The sequence below is a fragment of the Grammomys surdaster genome, unplaced genomic scaffold, assembly GCF_004785775.1.
Source record: "Grammomys surdaster isolate TR1022 unplaced genomic scaffold, NIH_TR_1.0 125976, whole genome shotgun sequence".
In the NCBI taxonomy this organism is placed as follows: Eukaryota; Metazoa; Chordata; class Mammalia; order Rodentia; family Muridae; genus Grammomys; species Grammomys surdaster.
In genome coordinates this window covers 2351633-2374812 of record NW_021620792.1, presented here as the reverse complement: position 1 = coordinate 2374812, position 23180 = coordinate 2351633, and the positions used below count along the sequence as shown (strand labels likewise).

At 52.8% G+C, this 23180-nt stretch overlaps 3 protein-coding genes across 6 annotated transcripts in view; 1 reads left to right on the top strand and 2 right to left on the bottom strand.

Moving 5' to 3' along the window:
- Positions 1 to 4985, bottom strand: part of Ddx54 (DEAD-box helicase 54) — a 15316-nt gene extending 10331 nt beyond the window's left edge. Inside the window, exons 1-3 of the mRNA XM_028753920.1 lie at positions 4810 to 4985; positions 1153 to 1282; positions 446 to 516 (exon numbers count right to left, since the gene is read on the bottom strand). Coding sequence (XP_028609753.1) covers positions 446 to 516; positions 1153 to 1282; positions 4810 to 4980 — 372 coding nt within the window. The 5' untranslated portion in view covers positions 4981 to 4985. The remainder of the gene's footprint in view (positions 1 to 445; positions 517 to 1152; positions 1283 to 4809) is intronic.
- A 598-nt stretch (positions 4986 to 5583) lies between these two features.
- Rita1 (RBPJ interacting and tubulin associated 1) lies at positions 5584 to 9227 on the top strand. Of its 3 annotated transcripts, XM_028753921.1 has the most exons (4): positions 5584 to 5858; positions 6052 to 6174; positions 6429 to 6783; positions 8324 to 9227. In XM_028753921.1, exons 3-4 carry the CDS (start codon positions 6512 to 6514, stop codon positions 8814 to 8816), a joined length of 765 nt encoding a protein of 254 aa, XP_028609754.1. In that variant the 5' UTR covers positions 5584 to 5858; positions 6052 to 6174; positions 6429 to 6511; the 3' UTR covers positions 8817 to 9227. The 3 variants fall into 3 exon arrangements, with proteins under 3 accessions (XP_028609754.1, XP_028609757.1, XP_028609756.1); XM_028753924.1 differs by lacking the exon at positions 6052 to 6174; XM_028753923.1 differs by having other exon boundaries at positions 6056 to 6783.
- A 2108-nt stretch (positions 9228 to 11335) lies between these two features.
- The window catches only part of Iqcd (IQ motif containing D), a 17124-nt gene continuing 5279 nt past the window's right edge, over positions 11336 to 23180 (bottom strand). The window contains exons 2-5 of one of the 2 annotated variants that reach the window (XM_028753934.1): positions 17070 to 17874; positions 15227 to 15460; positions 13329 to 13400; positions 11336 to 11807 (exon numbers count right to left, since the gene is read on the bottom strand). In XM_028753934.1, coding sequence (XP_028609767.1) covers positions 11457 to 11807; positions 13329 to 13400; positions 15227 to 15460; positions 17070 to 17789 — 1377 coding nt within the window. In that variant the 5' untranslated portion in view covers positions 17790 to 17874 and the 3' untranslated portion in view covers positions 11336 to 11456. Of the gene's footprint in view, positions 11808 to 13328; positions 13401 to 15226; positions 15461 to 17069; positions 17875 to 23180 lie in introns of those variants that run through there. The other variant, XM_028753936.1, reaches the window with a different exon arrangement.

Here is a 23180-nt window from a genome sequence, read left to right as displayed (position 1 = left end):
GATAGTCTGTCAGACACAGGATAGAGGGGATAGTCTGTCAGACACAGGATAGAGGAGGCACTGCCAGCTCCGGCCCCAGCACGGCTGGGCACGAGGGCTATCACAGAGAGCCACAGGCCTATCAGTACACCTCCAGGAATAAGCATCCCCAACTCCTGTGCTCGGAGACTCTGCCTCCCAAGCTGGGTCTCCACCTCGTCTCCCACGCAGCTAGAGGCAAGTGCTGGGTGATCACAGGGTGCTTGTGTGCTGCCCGGGCAGCCTCAGCATGACAAGAGGCAGAGAGCCAGGGTCAAACCCCAGCTCTGCTGGACCCGACCTTCTCCCCAAGAAATGGCTAAGCCCTGTGGTGCTTCAGCCACAGAAGACGGCGAGCAAGATGACAGCTGGGTCCAGGAAGAGCTACCCCACGGCCAGTGCTCATGGCCGCCCTCCAGCTCCTTACCTTTCTCTGGATGGGCGTTGGCACCTTGTAGCCCTTTTTCATGATCCCCTTGAATACAGGGTAACTCAAGCCTGAGAAAGACATAGGAGAGGTCAGGGGCTGGGGAAGGGGGCCATAGTAGCCACCAAGCATTACAGGACAAAGGACTATTCTGTCTATCTACATCACTTCTGTGAGCCGACTATTCAGTTTCTTCATTCTCCCAGGGCTTTTATCCTTTTCTTATTGATTTGTAAGAACTCTTTATATATTGTAGCTGATAACCATGGGCCGCAGGTATTTTTTGTTTTGTTGTGAGACAGGGTTTGATTACGTAGCCTTGGCATACACCACCGTGCCCAGTTCCTTTCTATTACTATTAAAAAGTCATACAGTGGATACCTCCATCCTTGTCCTGGCAGCTACTACTCAGTCAAGAGCAGAACACTTGAGCTGCACTTCCCACGCACGTGTCCCGACAACACTCCATCATCCCGTGGCCAGCTCTTCAAGGCTGTCCTCTTATCCAACACGGAAGCCCCCGCCACCTCCTGCGCCTGCAGGGGTGGCCCCTTTCCAGGCCTGCCTTGGAAGGCTGTCTGTACTGCTTCAGGCTACTTGACACCTGCCACACTGCCAGGTCTAAGGTAGACCAGTGGCTAAGCAGAGAGAGCACAATGATACCCCCTCCACCCCCAGGGCCCCGGCCACCCAGCCTGGTTACCCACCCATGGACTGGAAGCCTCCAGACTTCTTCTTCTTCTTGTTCTGGGCTCGCACCATCTCCCGGGTGTCGGGCTCCACATCCGATACGCACTCTGAGGTAGGAAATGAGGGCAAGGCTCTGCCAGGGCCCAGCTGTGGGGGAGGAACGAAGAGACGGTGTCACTCCGGCTCTGACGGACCACAAGGGTGGGGAGCCTGGTCGCTCGGTAACTCTAATCAGCTCTCCTTGGGCCAGCCTGGGGCAGAGGTGCAGGTTAGCTCTACAGAGAGGCTCTGGGGCTCGACAGCTGGGCTCTGTCCTATTACCAGTACAGTCACCACCCTGAGGCTGAGCAAGACCTTCTAGAAACTGAGCTCGGGGTGTGGGGTGTGTCAAGATCCAGGCTTGGCCAGGAGAGCCAAATGCTGAGGACTTAGGGGTGTGTGTGTGTGTGCATGCATGTGTAGTTGTGAGCTTGGGATGTGCCTGTGGAATGGCCATGGTACCAGCCGTCCTGGAACTCACTCTGTAGCTCAGGCTGGTCTCAAACTCCTATTCCTTATAAAAATTCTTTACACTCCCTCTCCCTCACCAAATGCCTCTGTTGTTCTCATGATACCAAGGACAGAATCCAGGCCCCTGCACATAAGGCGACACTCTAACCCTGAACTATATCCCCAGCCCTCTTCTTACTCTTTACTTTTGAGACAAGATCTAAGTTGTCCAGGCTAGCCCTGAATTCCCCATGTAGCCCAGGCTGGCCTTGAAGTTGTGATCCTCTGCCTCAGTCTCTTCCGCAGCCAGAATCACAGACCATCAGACCTGGCCTATTTCTATTCCTTCCTCATTTTCATTTTGAAATTATTTCATTATTTCATCTGTCTGAGAAGAGACGCTAAGCCTACTGTCATGTAGCTATAAAAATAAGAGGAACCCAGATTCTGTAACTAAATACCAGGGATTTGGTGGTGCAAGCCGAACACAGACATTTAAGATGCCGTGTTTGGTGGCTACCACGCTGAACAACACAGACACAGACCATTTCCTTCAATACAGTGCTATCTTCCATGCTTCTGCGCTGTCCTCTTAGGATGTATCATTACTCCATGTGTGCATGCACGTGTGCGTGGGAGCCCAAGTGCGTGGTAGCCACGGCCAACTTTCAAGAATCAGATCTCTCTCTCTACCCTGGTGAAGCAGGGTCTCTCGTTTCTGCCACTGGTGCACTCCTGGATAGCTGGTCCGTGAGCATCTCAGTAATTCTCCTGTCTCCACTTTCCATCTCCCCCTAGGGAGGCTGGGGTTACAGATGCATGCCACCACGACCAGCTTTTTTAACTTTAACGGACTGGTGGTTCACCTGCATAGATTATGGGCACCACGAGCATGCAGTACCCAAAGAGACCACAAGAGGGCGGTGGATCCCTGGGAATTGGGTGAACTGAGTCCCAATCTGCTTTTACACCTAGCTTTGTAAGGCAGGTTCCAGGGATCAAATCAGGCCGTTGGGTTTAACAGGCAGGCGTTTCTACTATCTCTCTGATGGGCCATCTCTCTGATGTCTCAATCTGTTTTCTGGTTTAAAAATAATGTTTTATGGTTCTTTGTATAACTTGTCTGCTTCGTTTTTGTTTTTTTCCAGACCAGGGTCTCCTGTGCCCAGGCTGGCCCTCTGACCACCCCCAACCCTCTTGCCTCCACCTTCTAAGACCTGAAATGTCAAGTGGGTGGTCCCAGAGCCAGTTCCTTCACTGGACTCCTTTTGATGGAATTCATCAGGTACCTTTTAGATTCCAAAACTTCGGAGAGAGGTGATTGTATAACTTCTTGCCAGCCTTAGAAAGGAATGCAGTGGCACACATCTGTCATCCTAGCACTAGGGAAGCAGGAAGATCAAGAGACCAAACCCATCCCTGTCTCCTCATGAGTCCAAGGCTACTTAGGGCTACACAAGACCCTGCCTGACGCTCTAATATGATGGGCTATGGCAGTCACCCCAGTATCCCCAGCATTCGGGAGGCAAAGGCAGGAGGATCTCTGTGAGATCAAGGCCAGCCTGGACTACAGAGTGAGACCCTGTCTCAAGTCAAAATATGACAAGTAAATAAAGAAATAAAAAATATAAGGCAAACAACTTTCCTGACAATTACATTTAGCTCACTGGGATTTTTGTCACTAGTTTCTAAGCATTCTGCTTAGGGATCCCCCTGACCCCCGATCTGAAGATAATTAGGCCACGATTACTTGAAAGACACAGACATGCCTAGCACAGACAGGGCTCGGGGTTTGGCCTTTAACCCTTCCAAAACTAAAGGTGAGGGAGGGAGGAATGAAAAAGGCTGTCCCCTGCAGGGCAGTGGTGGCACACGCCTTTAATCCCAGCACTTGGGAGGCAGAGGCAGGCGGATTTCTGAGTTCGAGGCCAGCCTGGTCTACAGAGTGAGTTCCAGGACAGCCAGGGCTACACAGAGAAACCCTTTCTCGAAAACAAAACAAAAACAAAAAGGAAGAAAGAAAAAAGAAAAAGGCTGTCCTCACTGATCCTAGGTTGACACATTCCCGCACAGTATTCTGGTTTCATTTGACTGCACAAAGATACTGCTTTTTGGTTTTTTTTTTTTTCATTTTTATTTATTCGCTTTTGGTGGAGGGTAAGCCAGGTCAATAGTATACTGTGGTCTTGGCTGCTCTCCCAGACGTGTTTACATCAGGTGTGTGACAGATCTTTAATAAGCATGTGTTTCTACTCTAAAATTACCCATAAATATGTTACTATTAAAACGAAACTTATATGAAGGAAAAAAAGCATGTGTTTCCCAGGTTGGAGGAGCCTTTACAGTTTTTGTACGGCAAAATATTCAGAATTGGTGGTATAGCTCTTACCAGCTCACTATATAGCCAAGGGTGGCCTTGAACTCCTGATCCTCTCGCCTCCACCACTCCTACCCTGGGAGCTAAGATTACAGGTGTGTGCCCGCGTTCCAACCCAGCGCTCTGCACACGCCAGGCAAGCGCTCTACCAACTGAGCTACATTCAGGGTCCCAAAGGCTTGTAAAAAAGTTAAGCAACTTCTTTATGTCTTACTACAGCCGGAGCCTGGCTGGACTGGGACTCAGCAAAACCCTTGGTCTAAACCACGTGAGCAGCCTTCATGTATTTGTCACTAAACACCCGCGTTCTCGTTGCCTCTAGCAGTTTCTGCACATTTAACTGATCACCTAATGAATGCAGTTCACTGACTGAGCTGGGAAGAAATGGAGAACTAGGTATACCCGCTATGCACAAGACGATGGGCGTCATGAACGGTAGACTTCTCTGCTCCACTTGGTGCTCATAACTGTCCCCCCAGGTGGATACATCTGGGACCAGATCGTCCCTAGTTTCAATCCCGCTGTCCCCTCTGACAGTGGTGATGAGCCTTGCGTAGCTGTAGCACGACAAGAGTCCGTAAATAATAGCTTAGTTTAAAACTAGCTTCTCAGCAGAGTGGTCCGGCATCTCCTTTAATTTTATCACTCAAGACCTCCCCAAACTCAGGAGGCACTTGCACTTTCTATTGGCTGCTTAAAGTGGACCCCGCCCCCTACGCGAAGGGACCCAATGAGGGCCCGCGATTAGTGAGACGGACAAGCGGAAGGGCGCAGGCCGAGGGCCCGACCTGGGACCCCGCGTTCTTACCTTCCGCGCCCGGGCGTCATCCTCAGCCTGGATCTCGAACTCGCCGTCCTCCGAATCGCTGTCGCGGGCCTGGGAAGCCCCAGTTCGGCGTTTCCGCAGCCTCTTCTTCTTCCACGGCGCCATGGCGGGACGCGACCGGGAGCCAGGACCCACGAGTCTGCCGGCAGCCATGCGGGCCCGGCACTCGGGACCCGGAAGAGGGCGGGGCCTGCGGGACGCACAGACTGCGCGAGGGCGGGGCCTGCGGGACGCACAGACTGCGCGGGGGCGGAGCCTGTGGGACGCTTGGGTGGTGTCGGGATCCTGGCTTCATCCGTAGGGCGCGGCCTGAGGGACCAACCAACTTCGCAGGGGACGGAGCGTCAACGTGGCTTGACCAATGGGCGAAGCCAGAAGGACGAACCCACAGGACGGGGGCGGGGCCCAAGTGCAGTACCAGCCGGGCAGAGGCGGGGCCTGAGGGCCATGCCAACTAGTGGGGGTGGAATGTACCAATTGAACCGTGACAGATGCTTAAGAGACCACTAACTGTGCGAACACCAAGCCATTACGGGTGTGATAACTGCAGGGAGAACAGGGCGTGAGGGACATAACAACTGAAAGTGTGGAAGAACTTGAGGAATGTACCAACTACGCAGGCGGGGCGCCCGAGGGGCGGGGCCTCCCGAGGGGTGGGGTTTAATGGTTGCACAGAGAAGGGGTGTGGCCTGTGGGACGTACCATGAGCGCGGGGGCGGGGTGTAGGGACGTACCAGTGCGCAGGGGCGGGGCATCGCTCCTGTTGCCCAGCACGGGATGCGTGTGTGCGCGCGCGTGTCGCTGTGGCGCCGCTGCGGATTCTGTGCTGTGCGGGCCTCTGTGGCGGAGACGGTAAAGCGTCGGGCATGGAGTTCGCGTGACGCCTTCGCTTTCAGCTTTGTAAGCTGTCTGATGCGTGCTACTCCGCTGCTTGGAGCCTGAGTTGCAATCGGGGAGGGAAATGGATTTAATCTGAGAGACCGGTTGGCGGGGACTAGAACGCACCACGTTTGCAAAGCGCTTTGCACAAGGTAGGCATGGGGCGACGGTGGCTTGGGAGCCCCTTTCCACCAATTAGTTTGTCTGGTTGGTGCCATTCCCCTGCACGCCGGCAGTTGTCCTATAAATATTTGTTGAGCATACACTGTAGGCTATAATTGTGTATTTACTTATTCGTTAAATATTTGCTGACGGCATTTTCCCCCTGTCTCCACGACTAAAAAGACAGGAGTGCCTGTTTAGCCTGCGGCATGCACAAAGCACGGGGTTCGAACCCATGCACCTCAGACGCCAGGAGGTTGTGCAGTTCTTCGTGGGAAGTAGAAGCGGGAGGATCCGGAGTTAAAGGTCATTCTTGGCTATGTAATAGAGTTCAGTATAGTGAATTTCAGGCCGCCTTGGACTACTGAAACTGGGTGGGGAAGGGGCAAGAAAGTGAAGCATCTCCAAGCTGCCCTCCTTTGAGAAAAGTCCTCCTTTGAGAAAAACCAGTAGCTTTCCCTCAGCAAGAAAAAGCCCTGTTTGCCCTTGGGCTTGCTATTCCAAGCCTCTACTCTTAACTTGGCTCTGCTGTTCTTAACTCACTCCGACCCGTTTCACAGGGAGCCCTGGAGGCTGAGTCTGGCAGGCCCAGCACACCCACTGGGCAGCGTGAAGACCCGGGTGGCATTGGCCGGGCGGAGGAATGCAGGCTCTCCACCTTCAGCACCGCAGCCCCAGCAGCTACAGGGTCAAGGCCAGGGCGTCCTATGTCGACGAGACACTTTTTGGCAGCCCGACAGGAACCCGGCCCTCTCTACCGGACTTTGACCCACCCTGGGTGCAGAGTTGTAATAGATCCAGAGGGGCGGACCCAGGACCCCCAAAGGTCTCTCTGGTCAAGAGAGACTGTGAGTCCCCCTCTTCCAGGGGCAGCACCACCCCAAACCTCACACCAAGGAAGAAAAACAAATACAGGTAAGGGGTGGGTGGTGCGCTCCTATACTGAGGGTGGCTGTCTTGGTTCCTTTCCTGGTTGCCATGATAAAAATAATGTTGGCAGAAGAAACCTGGGTGAGAGAAAGGCCGTATTCTGGCTCACGGTTTGAGTCGCTCTCCCTAGTTATTAGATGTCGCAGCAGTGCCGGGTGGAGACGGCTGGTCACATTGCCTGCTTGCTGTTTCAGTCCTTTCATTCAGTCCCAGGGCATCTGACACCCTCTTCTGATATCCCAGGCATGTGCACATAAAACACTAGTCCTAAGAGGAAGGTGCGTGCCCGCAGGCCAGCCTGACTTAGCTGATTCCTCTCTGCCGCTCTCCTCCCTGGTGATGCCGGATCCTGCCAGGTTGACAGTTGACACTGACCACCAGAGTAGCCGTCAGGCCTCCCGGGACAGCGTGCTAGTGACCTGCCGTGTGGCCACGGCCAGGCGCCGTGATTCTCTGAGCTGTGTTTTCTCATGGCACGTGAGATGAGTGTCCATGTTAAATGAGAGAGGGACAGCCTAGGCACAGGACCCGATGCTTAGGAAGGTCTTGCTGAACGCTGGTGCGGGCTGGTGAGATGGCTTAGTGGGTAAGCGTCCTCGCCTCGAAAGCCTGGTGGCCTACCATTGCTGGAACCTTCATAAAGGTGGAAGAAGAGAACCAATCCCCCCCTAGAGTTGACCTCTGACCTCCACTTGTGTGCCTTTGTCTGCATATGTATGCATATCCACACCATACATCTGATAGTAATAATAAAATTTTTAAAAAATTTAAAGGATATTCTTGGGAAAAAATTATTCAAGAAAAAAATTGTATCACTGCTGAGCTAGCTTATATAGACTTCTTTTTTGAAAAAGTACATTTGTATTTGGTTTTTGGATGGGGGGGGCTATATACTGCGTAGAGGTCAAAGGGCAACTTGTAGGAGTCAGTTCTTTCCTTCTACCATGATGATCCTGGGGAATCAAAACTCAGGCTGGCAGTCTTGGCCACAAGCACCCTTACCCACTCAGCCATCTTGCTGGCCCACGCTCCTATGGAGGTTTTTCTTGTCCCCAAACAACAGTGTCTGCTGCTTCTGTTTGTAAGGCACTTAATGGACCTAATCACTCCATTAATCTGGAGCTAAGCAGATTCAGGAAGAGGTCTGTCATCTGAGGCAAGAGACTTGAGTGTGTACAGATAGATATTCACAGCGGCGCCCGGAGTGATGTCCCCTGCCCTCCCCTGCCCTCCCCTGCCCTCCCCTGCCCTCCCCTGCCCTCCCCATAACAATGAATGGCGTAGTGGGACTCTTAATGGTGGTGGTCATATGAGGTGCCCCAGGTGAGGGTCCCTCTTAGCACTGCTCTCTCTCCCCCAGCATGTCCTCCTGTCTCCAGGAGGAGGGAGGGAGGAGCCCCAAGCCGCTTTGGGCTGACGCCTGTGGGCAGGCTCTGCTGCTTCAGTCTCCGGTGGGGAGTGCGGTTGTAGAGAACTCTGGGGTCGTTGCCCTGGGGTCATCCCAGGTCACTGCGCCCTTTTCCAGGTTGATTGGTCACACCCCGTCCTACTGCGATGAGTCACTGTTCGGCGTCAGCAAGGCGGGGTCTCGGACGGCTATGGAGGATGCTGCCAAGCTCCGGACCCTTTTCTGGACCCCACCAGCCACCCCTAGGGGCAGCCACTCACCCCGCCCCAGGGAGACACCAGTGCGAGCCATTCACCCAGCCGGACCCTCAGGGACAGAGCCCAGAGTGGCCACAGGCTCCCAGAAGCTGTCCCAGGATGGGGTGGTTGTTCCCCGCTCTCTGGGACAGAGGCGTTCCCATTCACTCACCCACCTAACTGTCCCCAGCATGGGTCCTCCAGCTTCCAGTGCCCCCCAGACCAATGGGCCTTGGAGTCCCCAGCCTTACACATTAGGGGCGACTGTCCAGAGTCCCCTGGTCATGCCTAAAACATGCTCAGGTAGTGTTTCAGGGCCAGCTACCCCTCGGCGAGGGGCCTGTCCCCGCAAACCAAAGCCTCCTTGGAAATGAGATTCTCACCAGGTAAGCCTTTGGCTCAAAGCCAGGACTCACACTCAGGTGGGGTCCTCTGGAGACAGTGGTCCCCAGAGCATCCAAATGCTGGGGAAGCCTCCGTGGGGCTCCATGGTGAGGATGGGCCATATTTTCCTTAGTTCCCACAAACTCAGGATGTCCCCAGACTTCTCTGCAGGGTATTTGGGGTCCTCGAGATGTCTCTCTAGCCATGTCTCAGTCACCTTTCGCATCAGTGCCAAGCTCCACCCAGCTCCCTGTGAAGGATTCTACAGTTTCTACAGGGGTCTGGAGGCCTTAAGGGAGTGTCCTGGGCTGTGTATGGACCCCAGGGGTAGAACATGGGGAGATGTTATTTTAATATTCATGTATTTATTCCACGTATTAAATGTATTTGGATTACCAAAACCGGTAGTGTGTTACTTTTTCCCCCTTAAGTAAAGGCCTCAGTTGATTTCAGTGGAGGTAGACAGGACAGTGGGTGATCAGAGGCTGTGATTAGATCTGACAGAAATGTCAGTGGCTACTAAGGTCTGAAGACCTCAAGTAATGATTTATCTGCCCAGGGCCTGTCTCAATCCTTCGACTCCACACATGGGTGGGTGGTTCTTGGGACATAGTAAGAGGCCTTTGCTTCCAATTGTCTTGTTAGGAGGCGGGGATATAGCTCATGGTAGAGTGTTTGCCTAGCATACATGGATGGCGCCCTGGATTCAATCCCCAGCAACCCCCACCCCAACAAAACAAAACAGGGCTTAGTGATGAGCCGAGACAGACTCCTGGGTACATAGCACTCACTCCCTGCACGCTGCAGGGGAGCCCCTGGCCTCAGGCGTCACTCAAGGTCCTGCATCCTTCCCTGGATGATGGGCATAGGGCCCTGGGCCTCTCCTTACCTCCTCCCTCCCTGAGCATTCTGGCGAGCCCAATGGGCATCTCAACACTGTCTAGGGGTAGCCAGGCCTGGAGACATATATAATCACCTGCAGAGGTGCCACAGTCATGCCCAGGCACAGACACACTTTGTGCCCTAGCCATGTAGGATGGCCAAGCCTCTAGAGTGTTCACAAAGAATTCGTTGGTTTTACCTCTTGTTTTTCTGTCCCATCCCTCCTATGTTGATAGACACGGGCTAGAAATAGAAACACACATTCTTCTGTCTACGCTAAAGATTACCTGAAGCCCAGGGTGATGATGCCACCAGGTAGCTGACGCCAGGCCTGGAGTCCGGCTGACACTAAGTGTCAGAACAGTTGGGGGTGATGGAAATGGGGCAGCCCAACAGGAACCACAAGAAGCAGAGGAAGGGAGACTGGAAAGAGGACCCCAGGGGCCAGAGAGAGGACCCAGCAGCTAAGAGTGCTTACTGCTCTTCCAGAAGACCTGTGTTTGGTTCCCGGCACCCTCATCAGATGGCTCATAACTGCCTGTTAACTCCAGTTCCAGGGGAGCCAGCACCCTCTGACCTCTGCAGGCAGCAGGCACATATGTGATATATATGTCTGTGTGTGTATATATATATATATGTATATATATGTGTGCGTGTGTGTGTGTGTATGTATGTATGTGTGCATGCGCGGGTGCGTGCAAACACACATTTTAAGAAAAAAGTAAAGTAGGAATGGAAGGGGTGGCTCGGGGGTTACTGCTCTATCAGAGGGCCTGAGTTCAGGATCTCAGCACCCTCCCAAGTGGCTCACAACGCCTTTAGCTCCAGTCCCGGTGAATTACGAACCCAGCTGTGGCCTCCATAGGCACGCCCACATAAAATAAAACTTTTTCTGTTTGTGCAAGACGGGGTTCCCCCCATGTAACTCTAGCTGTCCTAGAACTAGCTTTGTAAACCAGACTAGCCTCAAAACCACCAAGATCTGCCTGCCTCTGCCTGAGTGGAGGGATTAAAGGCAAGGTGTGGGCCACTAGCATGCCTCCCCTCCTGTGAGCACCATCCTTTGTGTTTCAAAGTGGAAGGATGACGTGGCACGTGCTCATAATTTCGGCATTTAGGAATCAGAAGCAGGATCACCACCGTAAGTTCAAGGCCACTCTGGGCTACGTAGAAATAAAGTTGCAGGGTGCTGGCTGACACAAGGCCCGTGTACTGGGACATCAGGGATGATGAGATCCTTGCAGAGAGGGTGGTTAAGTTTCCATGGGAGAATTCTCAATTCGTGAAATTCTAGCAACTAATATTTTTTAAAACTCATGGAACAGTCTGAACACACAAAACTCCCCTTGCCGCTGGCCTCCTGACAGTTCAGAGTGAAGGGGCAGATACCAGGAGTGGCAAGCAGTCCCCAGCAGGCCAGGGCAACCTGGTGGTAACGTCTCATGGCAGTCACCGTAGCTTCTGGACTAAGACTAGGGCCCCATTTTTCAATGAAGATGTAGGAGGATAGGGTCCAAGTTTGCGCCCTCCTCAGGATGTTGCGCCCGCCCACGGCCTCAGCCTGGAGCAGGCACGTCTGTTAAAGGGTGAGCCGTTGAGTAGGGTTTAAAATGAGTTTTGTTGTTGGTTTTTAATTTTAGCCATCATTAAGGGCAGGGATGGAAGGGCTGGGGCAGAACGGGGACATGGTTGGGACTGGGTGGGGCGTGGTTGAAGCTGGGCAGGGGCGGGGCCAGACCAGGCAGCGGTCACTTCTTCTTGCCTTTGGCCTTGGGTTTCTTCTCCTTGCCCTTCTCTTCCTTGGGCTTCTCCTTGCCCTTGCCCTTGCCCTTGTCTTTGCCCTTGCCCTTGCCCCGCTTCTTCTTCTTGGACCTGAGCATGGAGCGCACCAGGTAGCCCTTCCACACGGCCTGGATGAGCGTGGCGGCTCTCACCATGCGCACCATCTCGCGCTCCGCCTCCACCCGCTTCTTGGAATTGATCTCGCTCTCGGCGCGGATCTGGGAGAACTCCTCCACCAGCACCGCATGCCTCTCCTTCAGCTCCTCCAGCTGCATCTTCTCCTCCTTGTGGATGCTCTCCAGGTCCTCGTATTCGTCCTAGGCGAGGGGCATGGCTGGAGGCGCGCAGCACCTGCCACGGCCTCCCTGTTCCCCATGCACCCGGCGTGCAGCGCAGCCAGGTAGGATGCAGAGCCTGTCTCTCTATATATTTATAGCTGGGCTCGCTCCAGGAAAGACCCGACTGAGCGGATCTCGGAATGGAGGGACGAACAAAGGTTGTGAGTTGTGCTTCTGTTCTTGTGTAAATGCACATGTGAATGAATACTGTATGTGTGTGTGTGTGTGAATATAGGTGAAGGCTTCCGGTCAAGGTCAGGTGTCCTCCTCGGTCTCACCACCCTACTTTCTGAGGCAGGCTCTCACACTGAACCTGGGGCTTGCTGATGTGGCTGAGCTAGCTGGACAACAAACTCCCAGGATCAGCCTGCTGCTGCCTCTCCAGCACTGTGATTCCAGGTGCACACTGCCACCTCCACTTCTTACACGGGTGCAGGGGATGCGAACTCAGGTCCTCACGTTTGCGTGACAGACATCCTACTGAGTTTGCACGCCCCAGCTGTTGGTCCTAGTTTTGAAGTCTAGCCTCTCTTCACCTTTAGGAGATTCCCCTTTAAGCTTCTGCCTTTCCTCATTTGAAACACTGGGACAATTCCAAACACCAGGGGCCAGTTTCTGGGACCAAGAGACCTTTAAAGGGCCCCTCACAGACACCTGGGTTGGAGGCCTGGTACCCGCTAGGTGGCGCTGTTGAGTAGTGACTGAATCGTGAAAGCTCCGACTTCATCCGTGGGTTACCCAGTGGATACATGGATTACTGAACACACAGGAGGAGGGCCCTTCCGGGAGGAAGTAGTTCATGGAGGGGGAGTGGGGCGGGCCCTTGAAACGTATCTTCTTCTTGGTCTCTCTCCCTCCTCCTATCTCCTATCTCCTCCTCCTCCTCCTCCTCCTCCTCCTCCTCCTCCTCCTCCTCCTCCTCCTCCTCCTCCTCTTCCTCATCTTTTTCCTCTCTTTCCTCTCTTATTCCCAGCTACTCTGTCCCCCTCCTTCCTCCTTCTCTCTATCGCTCCCTTCCACCTGCATCTACAGATACAGCAGAGGGCACAGCTCAGGAGCCACGCCAGTTTGAAACCTTCAGACGAGAGTGAGGACTGTCTCGATTCCCTGCCTTATCCTGGAGCCTGGCACCTGGACCTTTTGGGTGCAGAGTGACAGACGTGGGGAGGGGGGCTCGCCTGTGAGCTGAGAGCAGGCGGGAGCTGAGCCGGGCTGGAGGAGAGGACCACGGGAGGTGGCTATTAGGCCGAGCCACGTGCTTCAGGATGAATCTGGATTTCAGCAGTTTTCGATTTTCCTCTCTTCCCACCCTGCACCCTGCACCCTACACACACACACACACACACACACACACACACACACACACACCCCACACACATCTGGACATGCTCCTCCAGGCAAAGGGTCTCTAGGGGAGGCTCATGCTTAGGCCACCTTGAGCAGCTCCTGCCCGACCTCCCCAACCCTCCCAAGCCCTCAGGAGGAACCCCTGACACCTACCTGCTTCTCGCTCATCTCCATGTCATATTTTTGGATCCAGTTCTCGATTTCTGTCTCCACTTTGTATTTTTTCTTAAAACAAAAAAGTCCAGGGCCTGTTAAGTTGGCTCAGTAGGTAGGTAGAGGCACTTAGGACTTGAATTTAATTCTCTGACGCCACAAGGGGGCAGCAGGGAGCTGATAACGGAGTTCTCCGATCTCCACACAGGCACTGTGGTATCTGTATGTATGTACACAGGTACACACACACACAAACACAACATGCACACACACAATAATAATTTTTAAAGGGTTAGCTCCAGGCTGGAGGTGGAGCTCAAAACCTCTGCCTAGCATGATCTCCAGTACTTACAAATTAAATTAGAAAAACATGTGGGGCTAGAGAGATGGCTGTTAAGAGCACTAGTTTCTCTCCCAGAAGACCTAGGTTCAATTCCCAGCTACCACATGGTAGCTCACAACCCTTGGTAACTCCAGTTCCAAACAACCCAGCATCCTATTCTGGGCCTCTTATGGCAGTGCATGTATGCAGTAAACAGACATACACATAGGCAATACAACCGCATACATAAAATTGAAAGGAGAAGAAAACACTTGGGCCAGGCCCAGCACCTAGAGACAGGTGGATCTCTGAGTTCTAGGCCAGCCTGGGCTACATAGCAAGTTCCAGGACAGCCAGAGCTACACAGCGAGACTGTCTCAGTAAATAAGAAACTCTTCCACCATCACCCCCCATATATCAAACGGAATGTGATGCGGCCACAGACATGAGTGGAGCAAAGACACGGCCTTGGAGATGGTGGCGAGGGAGAAGCCAGAGCAGAAAGCAGACCCCAGTCACAGGACCCGCCGTAACGGAGGGTGAGCAGCTGCCAGGGCGGGGAAGAGGAGAAGAGGGGAGGAGGGGAGGAGCTCCCTGCCTGCTGGCAGTTACAGTTTTAAATTTTTAAATTTTTTTAAATTTTAAATTAAAAAATATTTAATTACATTTAATTATTTCGTGTGTGGGAGGTAAGTGGGTATGTGTCACCAGGCATCTATGGCGGTCAGAGGACAGCCTGCAGGAGTTGGGTGTCTCCTGCCACCACGTGGGTCCCAGGGGTCAGAGTCAGGTCATCAGGCTTGGCAGCAGGCTCTGTTACAGGCTCTCTTACTGCGTCTCCCCTCTCCCCTCCCCCCGGGCCCCCCCCCCCGCTATGTTTTGAGGTAATGAAATAGTTTGGAACTAGACAGGCTGCAGGAACTGTAGATAAACACTGACTGAGTAGGCTGCTTTTAAATGGATATTTGCATTTTATGTGGATGTCTTCCTTGGGGTACAATGACCGACACGGACTTTTCATTGGGGTATGCGTGTATGCGTGTGTGCATGTGTGTGTGTGTGTGTGTGCAAGCATGCACAAAAGCAATAATGGGTTGTGGCCAGAGGGCAGAGGACAACTTTCAGGAACTGGTTCGCTCCTGCTGTATGGGCCCTGGGGGTTGAACTCAGGGCATCGGGCTTGACCGCGAGTGCCTCTATCCACTGAGCCGTCCTCCCAGCTCCACCTTGTCTTTCAGAAAACAAAAGGAGCTCTTAGATTCCACAGAGCTGTTCTCAGTGTGGGCACTGAAGGCAGGCTGGCTTCGGAGCCCCGTGACCCTCCAGGGACTGTCCCTCAAATCACGAACTACTTCAAGTAGAGGTCATCATCCTTTGGGCTCAGGGGAGTCGAGGAACTTTTTGGAGGTCACTGAGCTTTATTGCCCTAATTCTGGGATAGCGATTTGTCCTCCTTGCTCCCAACGCTGGCTTGGATGTTTCCCCCTCCCGCCTCCCAGGAGATACCACCTACCTTGGGCTTCTGCAACCCTGGGCCGGCCCTGCCCCCCACTGTACCCTTGAGACCTCAAGGTACCTTCCTCAGCGCCTGTTCTGCCTCCCGGTTCTCCATGACCAGGTTGTGGTACTGTGCGCGAAGCGCCAGGATGTCTTGCTGCGTCTTGGCCAGCCTGGCCTGGGAGGCCCGGTAATCCACCTTCTGCTGCTTCTCCGCCTCCTGCTTCGTGCGGAGGAGGCTGTTCTCCGAAAACTTGAACACCTGGTGCAGATGGTTCTTTAGTTCCTGGATCACATAGTTCTCCTTCTCCACCTAGGCCGGGGACGAATGATGATAAATTAATAGCCACAGAGTCCCCCACAATCACAGGGCAGCTGGCCTTTGGCTGTGCCCCCCCACCAAGGTTCCAAACCAGCTAGGCTAATGCTTAGCTCAGTCAGGTCTGGGACCACATGCTCCCCTCCCCTAGGAAAGGGGTTGGCCAACTAAGGCCTACAGGCCAAATCCAGCCAGACATATCTGTCAATAAAGTATTACTAGGACACAGCCCTTTAGCCCTGGTATTGTCTATGGCTGCTTCCACAGTAATGGCAGAGGCATGTTGAGACCGTTAGCCCACTGAGCCCAGCGTGTGGAACGTGTGACCCTCTGGAGATGGGGTACAGAGCCAGAAAGAAAGCCCGCTGCTGCTGCTCACCTGTGTCAAACATGCAGGAAGATGGTAGCCACGGAGGACTCGCAGCCACCAAGATGCAACAGATCTGAGACTCTGTTATAATACGCTAACTAGCAAAATCTGGGTGGGGGATGGGGCCGGTTGAAACGCACGTACAGGTGCACTTGAAGCTGCCTGCGGAAGCTTGGGATGTTCAAATATTCAAATCCTTCTGTAAGATGAAACATGGCTCTGTGTTCACAGCTATAGAGTGGCCTGTGTGTGTGCATGTGTGTGCATGTGTGTGCTTGTGTGTATAGCCTCAACTGTCATCTACCTCTCTCTTTGGCCTGGAGCTTGTTGGCTGTGCTAGGCTGGTGGGCCACTGACTCCCAGGGGTCCTCTTGTCCCTGCCTGCCCAGTGCTCAGATGACAGAGGTACACCACCACCCACCATGCCAGTTTAAAAAAAAAAAAAAAGAGTGGCTCTGGAGCTCACACCCAGGTCTCCTGGCTTGCACAGAGGGCTTTGTCTTCACTGAGCCATTCCCAGCCGTGTGCACGTGAATGCAGGTGCCTGTGGTGTCCAGAAGAGGGCATGAGATCCCAGGGAGCTGGAGTTACAGGTATTTGCAAGCTGCTGGACATAGGGGCTGGGAATTGACCTGTTACTCTGTAAGAGTAACGTGTATCGGATGTGGTGGTACACGCCTTTAATCCCAACACTTGGGAGGCACCACCAGGTGTAGAACTCTGGGAGTTCCAGGCCAGCCTGGTCTATGGCATTCCAGGCCAGTAAAGGCCGTATAGTGAGACCCTGTCTCAAACAGACAAAGTATGCACTTTTAACCTTGGAGCCATCTCTTCAACTCCTCCCCCACATGTCTGGTGTCTATTCTACCTGAGACAAAGGACCCACTTAGCTGGTGACACAGACACTTTGCCAACCCCTGGCTGGGAAGGTCTTCTTCGCTTGTCTGGCTCACACCCCCGCTTTCTGTATCCTCCTTGTCTTAGTGACACTGTCCCTGTCCTTCTGACCAGAGTTCAGGTCTCTTGTGTCATCCCTTGATAGCACCCTGTCCTTGTCCTTCACTGAGCTCTGGAGGTTGCACCTACAGCCATACCTTCTAGTAAAATGCTCAGAACAGTCTCTGAGGAATAAATGAAGGGAAAGAGCTATTGGAACCCATGAGGGAAAAGCCCAAGTCCCCACGGGTTGGCCTGCTCGGATGCGGTTTCTTCCCTAACTTGGGGGAGGTATACCTCTGACTCCTTGTTCTTCAGCACGTCGGCCAGCTCCGCCTGGAGGCCATCGATGACCTCCTGGTTCCTCTCGCTCCTCCGGCTGATGTCCTGTATGAACTGGTTCTTCTCCCTTACTTCCATGGGGCTGGTGAGGAGCTTCTCGAAGAGGAAACCTCGGAGCTCCACCAGGCCGTCGAGGAGGCACTGGGCCCCTGGGCTCCTGCCCGGTGCCTGTGTCTGTAGCTGCCTGGTGAGCTGGGGCTCGCTGAGCAGGAGCCTCAGGACAGTCTTGGTGGAGTCTCGGAACTGGTGTGTCAGTGGCCACAGGCTGGTCTTGTGTAGCTCTATGGACATGAGGCGCTCCCGGCTCCAGGCTTCCTCGGGCTCTTCCTCTTCTTCCAGGTGTTTCTGTTTCCTCTGCAGGATGCTGGCCCGCTCCACCAGGGTTTGGCCAATGTCCAAATGCTCTCTTATGGCTCTCGCAAAGTCCTTGGGCAGCATGTCCTCCAGAACCTCTGGGTGGGACTCCATGTAGGACATCAGGGTTATCAGCTCTACCTTGTATATGGCCTCGTCCAGGACTGACATGATCCTTTTGGCCTCAATCGTGTTCAGCTTGGATTTGGATGGAGCTAAGGTCTTCATCGGCTCGGCCGGGACTATACCGGTCCTCAGTGGGATTCTCTGGATGGCCAGTCTGGGGTAGGAAGGGGGTATGCTTAAGAGGTCCAAGGTCATCTCTGGAGCCTTTGCCTCTGTAGAACCTGGCCCTCAGGTGGCAGCCAACTCAAGGCTCTCCTGGAGTTCACAGTCTCCAGTAGTCCTGCAAAAGGAAGGCGTGGCTGTTAGGTACATAACACCACTGGCCATGATGACCACTGTACTCAAAGCTGCTTTTAGCTCTTTTGTCTCTGTGGTTTGGTTTGGTTTGCTTTGCTTTTCAGATGTGGTCTCTCAAAAAATATAGCCTAGGCTGTCCCTTCCTCCCAATCTGAGGGCTACGATTATAGGCGTATAACCACCCTGTCGGGCTTATCTTTTAGCTTCATGATCTTACTTGAGCCAGCAGGGAAGCAGGCCTGAGGGTGGAGGTGAGTCCCAGGCACGTTTATCAGGCGAGAAGCAGCCACTGTTCTGAGGACCAACATATGGGGGTTACCCAAGAGGTAGAAACATTGAGAGAGCAGCTACAGGCCGATGAGGTCACCCAGCAATGTCAGCAGCAGGAAGCCACACATGTGTAGGGCACACCAAGGCCAGCAGACTCCAGAGGGGTTTAAGCTGTGGCTTGGAAGGAGTGACCAACCAGAGAGCAGAAATGCACCTTACCCGGACTCGCATTTCCTCTCCATGTTGACCCTAAACCAGCAGGAAACCAACTCAAGAGCCTGGGTGATAATGCAGCCCAGGATGCAGAGGAGGCTGGGACAAGGAGCAGGACGTGCCGTAGATTAGGACAGCACAGAGCAGGATGGACCACAGAATAGGGGCAGACGCGGACACAGTAGGACAGGTCACAGAGTAGAATGCGATAGGACAGGACACAGGACAGAGCTGAACAGGTCGCAGCTGACAGTGGGACAAGGTCAAGCCGAGTGGGTGACTGTGCTCCAGCACACGCCAGGAGTGTCTATGATCCGGTGTGTGCAGTGTGCACATGTGTGTGTGCATATGTACATGTGTGTGCCTACATACTATGTGTCCAGATGCAGGCCAGATGTCACTATCAGGTGTCTTTCCTCATTCACCTCCTCCTTAGTTTTTGAGACAGGGTCTCTCACTAAATCTGACCCGTACCCGCTCAGGTAAGCTGGGTGCCAGCAAGCCTGTGGGCCCACCTCCCCAAGGCTGAGATTACAAACTCTGGTCAATGTCCTTGGCTTTTTCTGTGAGTTCTGGGGATGGAGGTCAGCTCATCAAGCTTGAGTGGCAGGCACCTTCCCAAGGCAGCCATCACCCCTGATCCCCGCCAGGCGATACTTGGGTATTGATTTGAAAACCAGAGCGGAGTGGTAACAATAGCTTCCAAGTACAGTGCACAGAACGTTTCCGGGGATGTGGTAGCTGGTAAGACCAGCACCCAGGAGGCTCAGGCAGGGTGATGACCAAGAGTTCAAGGCCTGCCTAAGTATATTTTCAAAATTCCAAAAGTAAGTAAAGAAAGAAAGAAAGAAAGAAAGAAAGAAAGAAAGAAAGAAAGAAAGAAAGTTAAGCCAGGCAGTGGTGGCACACACCTTTGATCCCAGCACTTGGGAGACAGAGACGGGCGGATCTCTTGAATTCCAGGCTAGCCTGGTCTACAGAGTGACTTCTAGGACAGCTAGTGTGACATTGAGAAACTCTGTCTCAAACAAACAAACAATTCACCAGGTGTGGTGGGGCAGACCAGTAATGCCAACACTTGGAAGGAAAGACAAAGAGGGAGGGAGGAGGAGGAAGGATGCTAGTCCCATTTTCCTGAAAATCAAATCAAGTCCTGAACTAGAGGTTCTCAGCACTTGGGTCAAGACCCCCTCCTGCATGATATATTGCATATCAAAATATTTACATTACAGAGGTAGCAATGAAATAATCTAGCCAGGTGGTGGTGGCACATGCCTTTAATCCCAGCACTTGGGAGGCAGAGGCAGGCGGATTTCTGAGTTTGAGGCTAGCCTGGTCTACAGAATAAGTTCCAGGACAGCCAGGGCTACACAGAGAAAACCTGTCTCAAAAAAACAAAACAAAAAAAAAAAAACAAAAAAAGAAATAATTTTATGGCTGGGGGTCACCACCACATGAGGAACTGTGTTAAAGGGTTGAGGTGTTAGGAAGGTTGAGAACTGCTGTGTGGATTCTATTCTGAAACAGAAAGGGCATCAGGGTAACACCTGGGATGTCACTATATCCAAGGTTTGGCTAACAGAACTGTATCCATAGTGACTTACATATTTGTTTCTTTGTTTGAGACAGAGTCTCCTGTAGCCCAGGCTGGCCCGGGACTTGCTGTGTAGCAGGTGATGCCCTTAAACTCCTGCCTCCATCCCCAAAGCCTGAGGAGTATGGAAGTGTGTCGTCAGTGGTTACCCGGGCTAGCAATGTTACTTTCTTACTTCTGACCTATAAAGTCACATCAGCTAAAGCCAGAGAAGGATACAGAGAGTCTGTATTATCTTCAATTGTTACAAAGTAAAAGGTTTGTCTTGAACTCAATGGTGACATCAGAAATCAATAAGGCTTTGGCATGTCCGGCATAGGGGCACACACCTTTAATCCTAGCACTCAGGAGGGAAATGCAGGCAGCTAGGTCCCTGAGTTTGAGGCCACCTTGATCTGCAGAGTGAGTTCCAGATAGCCAGGACTATACAGAGGAACCCTGACCCTAAAGGAAAGACTTAAAACAATTTCTGTGGCTTTGGTAGCACAGTGGCTGGATCCCAGTCCTTGCTGGGGGACCTAGGTCTGGTTACTTCTAGGGGGCCTGGGCTCCCTTTACTGTAAGGTAAGACTCCTTGAGTTCAACGGGATGGACAGAAGGCTCAGACATGATGTGTCTTCAAGAAACAGCTAATATTGCATCATAGGCCCAGGGAAACTGAAGTGTGAGCCTGGAACATCATGGTGTCCTGTATGAATGCCAGCCACAGCCGAGTACCTACCACTATGCTCAGCCTGCCCCTTCTTCGGGCCCCTTGCCCTGCTGACTGGCTCTGACGTCCCCACGCGGACCTGATTAACTGTGTACTCTCTTTCCCTTCTCCGAAGAAGCAGGATCTGCCAACACCAGCAGGGGCTCATCAGGGTGTGTTATACACTTCTATGACTTGAGGAAGACTGGAGACAGTATTTGGAGGGGGTGGGCAGAGGACTCGCTCTCAGACCTCAGGCTCCTCAACCTCAGATTTGGACCTTGGACTCCTTAAGGTCTTAGCTGCCAGCACTGGAGAGGACAGTGGCACTGACATCTCTGTGGAGATCTGTGTGAAGGCACCCAGGTTTCCCTCCAGCAGCAGCCTCTCTCTGTCATAGGCACTTGTGGTTCATGGAAAATCCACAAGTATGTTAAAGCATGGGTTCCCAGCCCTCGGAGCTATGCAGGGGTGGTGGGACGTTTCTTTAAGAAGAGGGGTCTGGTGGGGATTTCCTTTTGGGGGGATGAGTGAGTGTGGGGACTGAGTCTTACTGTGTAGCCTTGGCTGGCCTTGAACTCACAAAGATCCACCTGCCTCTCCATCTGCCTCTTGAGTTTTGGGATTGAAAGATGCTGGTAACAATACCACACTTGGACCACACTTGGCTGGTTCATGGTTCTTGGGTCATTGTGGGTGTGCCTTTGCAGGGACACTCACACCTGTCTCTATATCCTTCTCTCTCTCCCTCTCTCTCAATATCTCTCTCTCTCTCTCTCTCTCTCTCTCTCTCTCTCTCTCTCTCTCTTTGGTTTTTCGAGACAGGGTTTCTCTGTATAGCCCTGGCTGTCCTGGAACTCACTCTGTAGACCAGGCTGGCCTCGAACTCAGAAATCCCCTGCCTCTGCCTCCCAAGTGCTGGGATTAAAGGCCTGCGCCACTACTGCCCGGCTAAGCCAGCTCCCCTCTCACAGGGTCTGCCAGGATGTGATGCACAGCCCCACCACAGCCCCCAAACAGAGAAGACCAGCCTTTCTTCCTTACAAGTCATTCACTTCAGGGCTTTGTCATGGTGAGAAAGCTGAATGACACTGCAGTCTTGGTGGAACTGTCCGTCAAATAGTCCTGTCCTCTGTCTCCGGGGAGCAGGGACTCTGGGTAAAGGGAAGCCGCAGGGTTAGGGAATGCTAAGCTTCCCGCTCCTTGCTTTCGTTGCTGCACCCAGCCGCCATTTGTTTCTGTTGTTTGCCATGAGAGAGGCTCGGCTGATCAGGAATGCAATCGAAGAGCCTAGGCGCTGATGATGATGGAGATGGAGGATAAGGCGAGGTGCGAAGCCACAGGAGACTATCTCTAGTTCATCAGACCGCAGACGGCAGGAGACTATCTCTAGTTCATCAGACCGCAGACGGCAATGCAATCGGGTAAGTATCTGTCTACAGGACAGAGGAGGGAGGCGCCAGGTCTGTTGTGAAGGATGGGAGGCTCCTTGGTCAAGCAAAACTCACCCAGAGCCAGACCTTCTTAGAGGCTGAAGACCTAGCCCGAGGTGGCGCCATCTTGCTTCCCTGGGGCTCGCTCTCTCCCTCTTCTTGCTCTCCCATCCCTTAATGAGCTCCCTAGAGGCCTTTTCTTGACAATAAAGTGTATTCTGGGAAACTGCGGTGCCTCTCCCCAGCCCCTCAGATGAAGGGTCCCTGCCCCGAGGCCATAGGACAAAGGAAGGAAGTGTTGGACGGACAGATGGACAGTGCACTTTTCCACGTTGTCCTCGGAGTTCTCCGGGCATCAATCAAAACTCCCAGAATTCCCCGGGAGACAGAGGCTGGGAACTCAGAGCCACGGGGAATGCTTCCAATTTGCTTTCAGCCAAATTGCCTCTTTTGCTTTAAAGGGCAAGCTTGTTTTCTTTGATTACCAAGGCGCCCATCAGTTCTTGACAGCTCATTTGGGTGAACAGGGGGAAAAAATGGGAGAAGGGGATGGTGTGGGCAGACGGGGTAGATGATGACGCCAGCGAAAATTACCAGAGAGTCGGTTCCTTGAATTCTAACAAGACTGTTCCTGTCCTTTTTGATGCCACCAACCTTCATATTGAAATTGTTACCAACTCAGCCTCCCTTTGTAAGATTCCTGCCCAGAGAGTGAAGCAGGGCCACTACTGGACCATGGCTTAAATTGTCATGAATTCTATTGATTCATCTTTGTCATGCAAATGTGCCTACGCCTCATTCAGATAGGTCTACTGGGTATTTATTACTGTGCTCTTATTTTGAAAAAAAATTTTTTTTCACCTAAAGGAGCCCTCACAAACACTCGTGGAGAAACTGGAAGAAACCCCATCACCTGTGACTATGGGGAGGTCACGAAGGGAGAGAAGTGTCTTGGTTTAAGAACTTTTTTTTATTTTGTAATACTGCCCAATGTTAGAACTTACCTATGTGCCCAACTGTTATAAATACACAGGCGACCCCAGCTCTCTGGATGTGGGGGGCAGGATCAGAAAAGTTCAAGGCCACCC

Coding starts and splice junctions, on each gene's coding strand:
- Rita1 (XM_028753924.1), top strand. CDS start 6,512: ATGCAGGCTCTCCACCTTCAGCACCGCAGCCCCAGCAGCTACAGGGTC. Junction 6,784..8,323: donor AGGAAGAAAAACAAATACAG/GTAAGGGGTGGG, acceptor GCCCTTTTCCAG/GTTGATTGGTCACACCCCGT.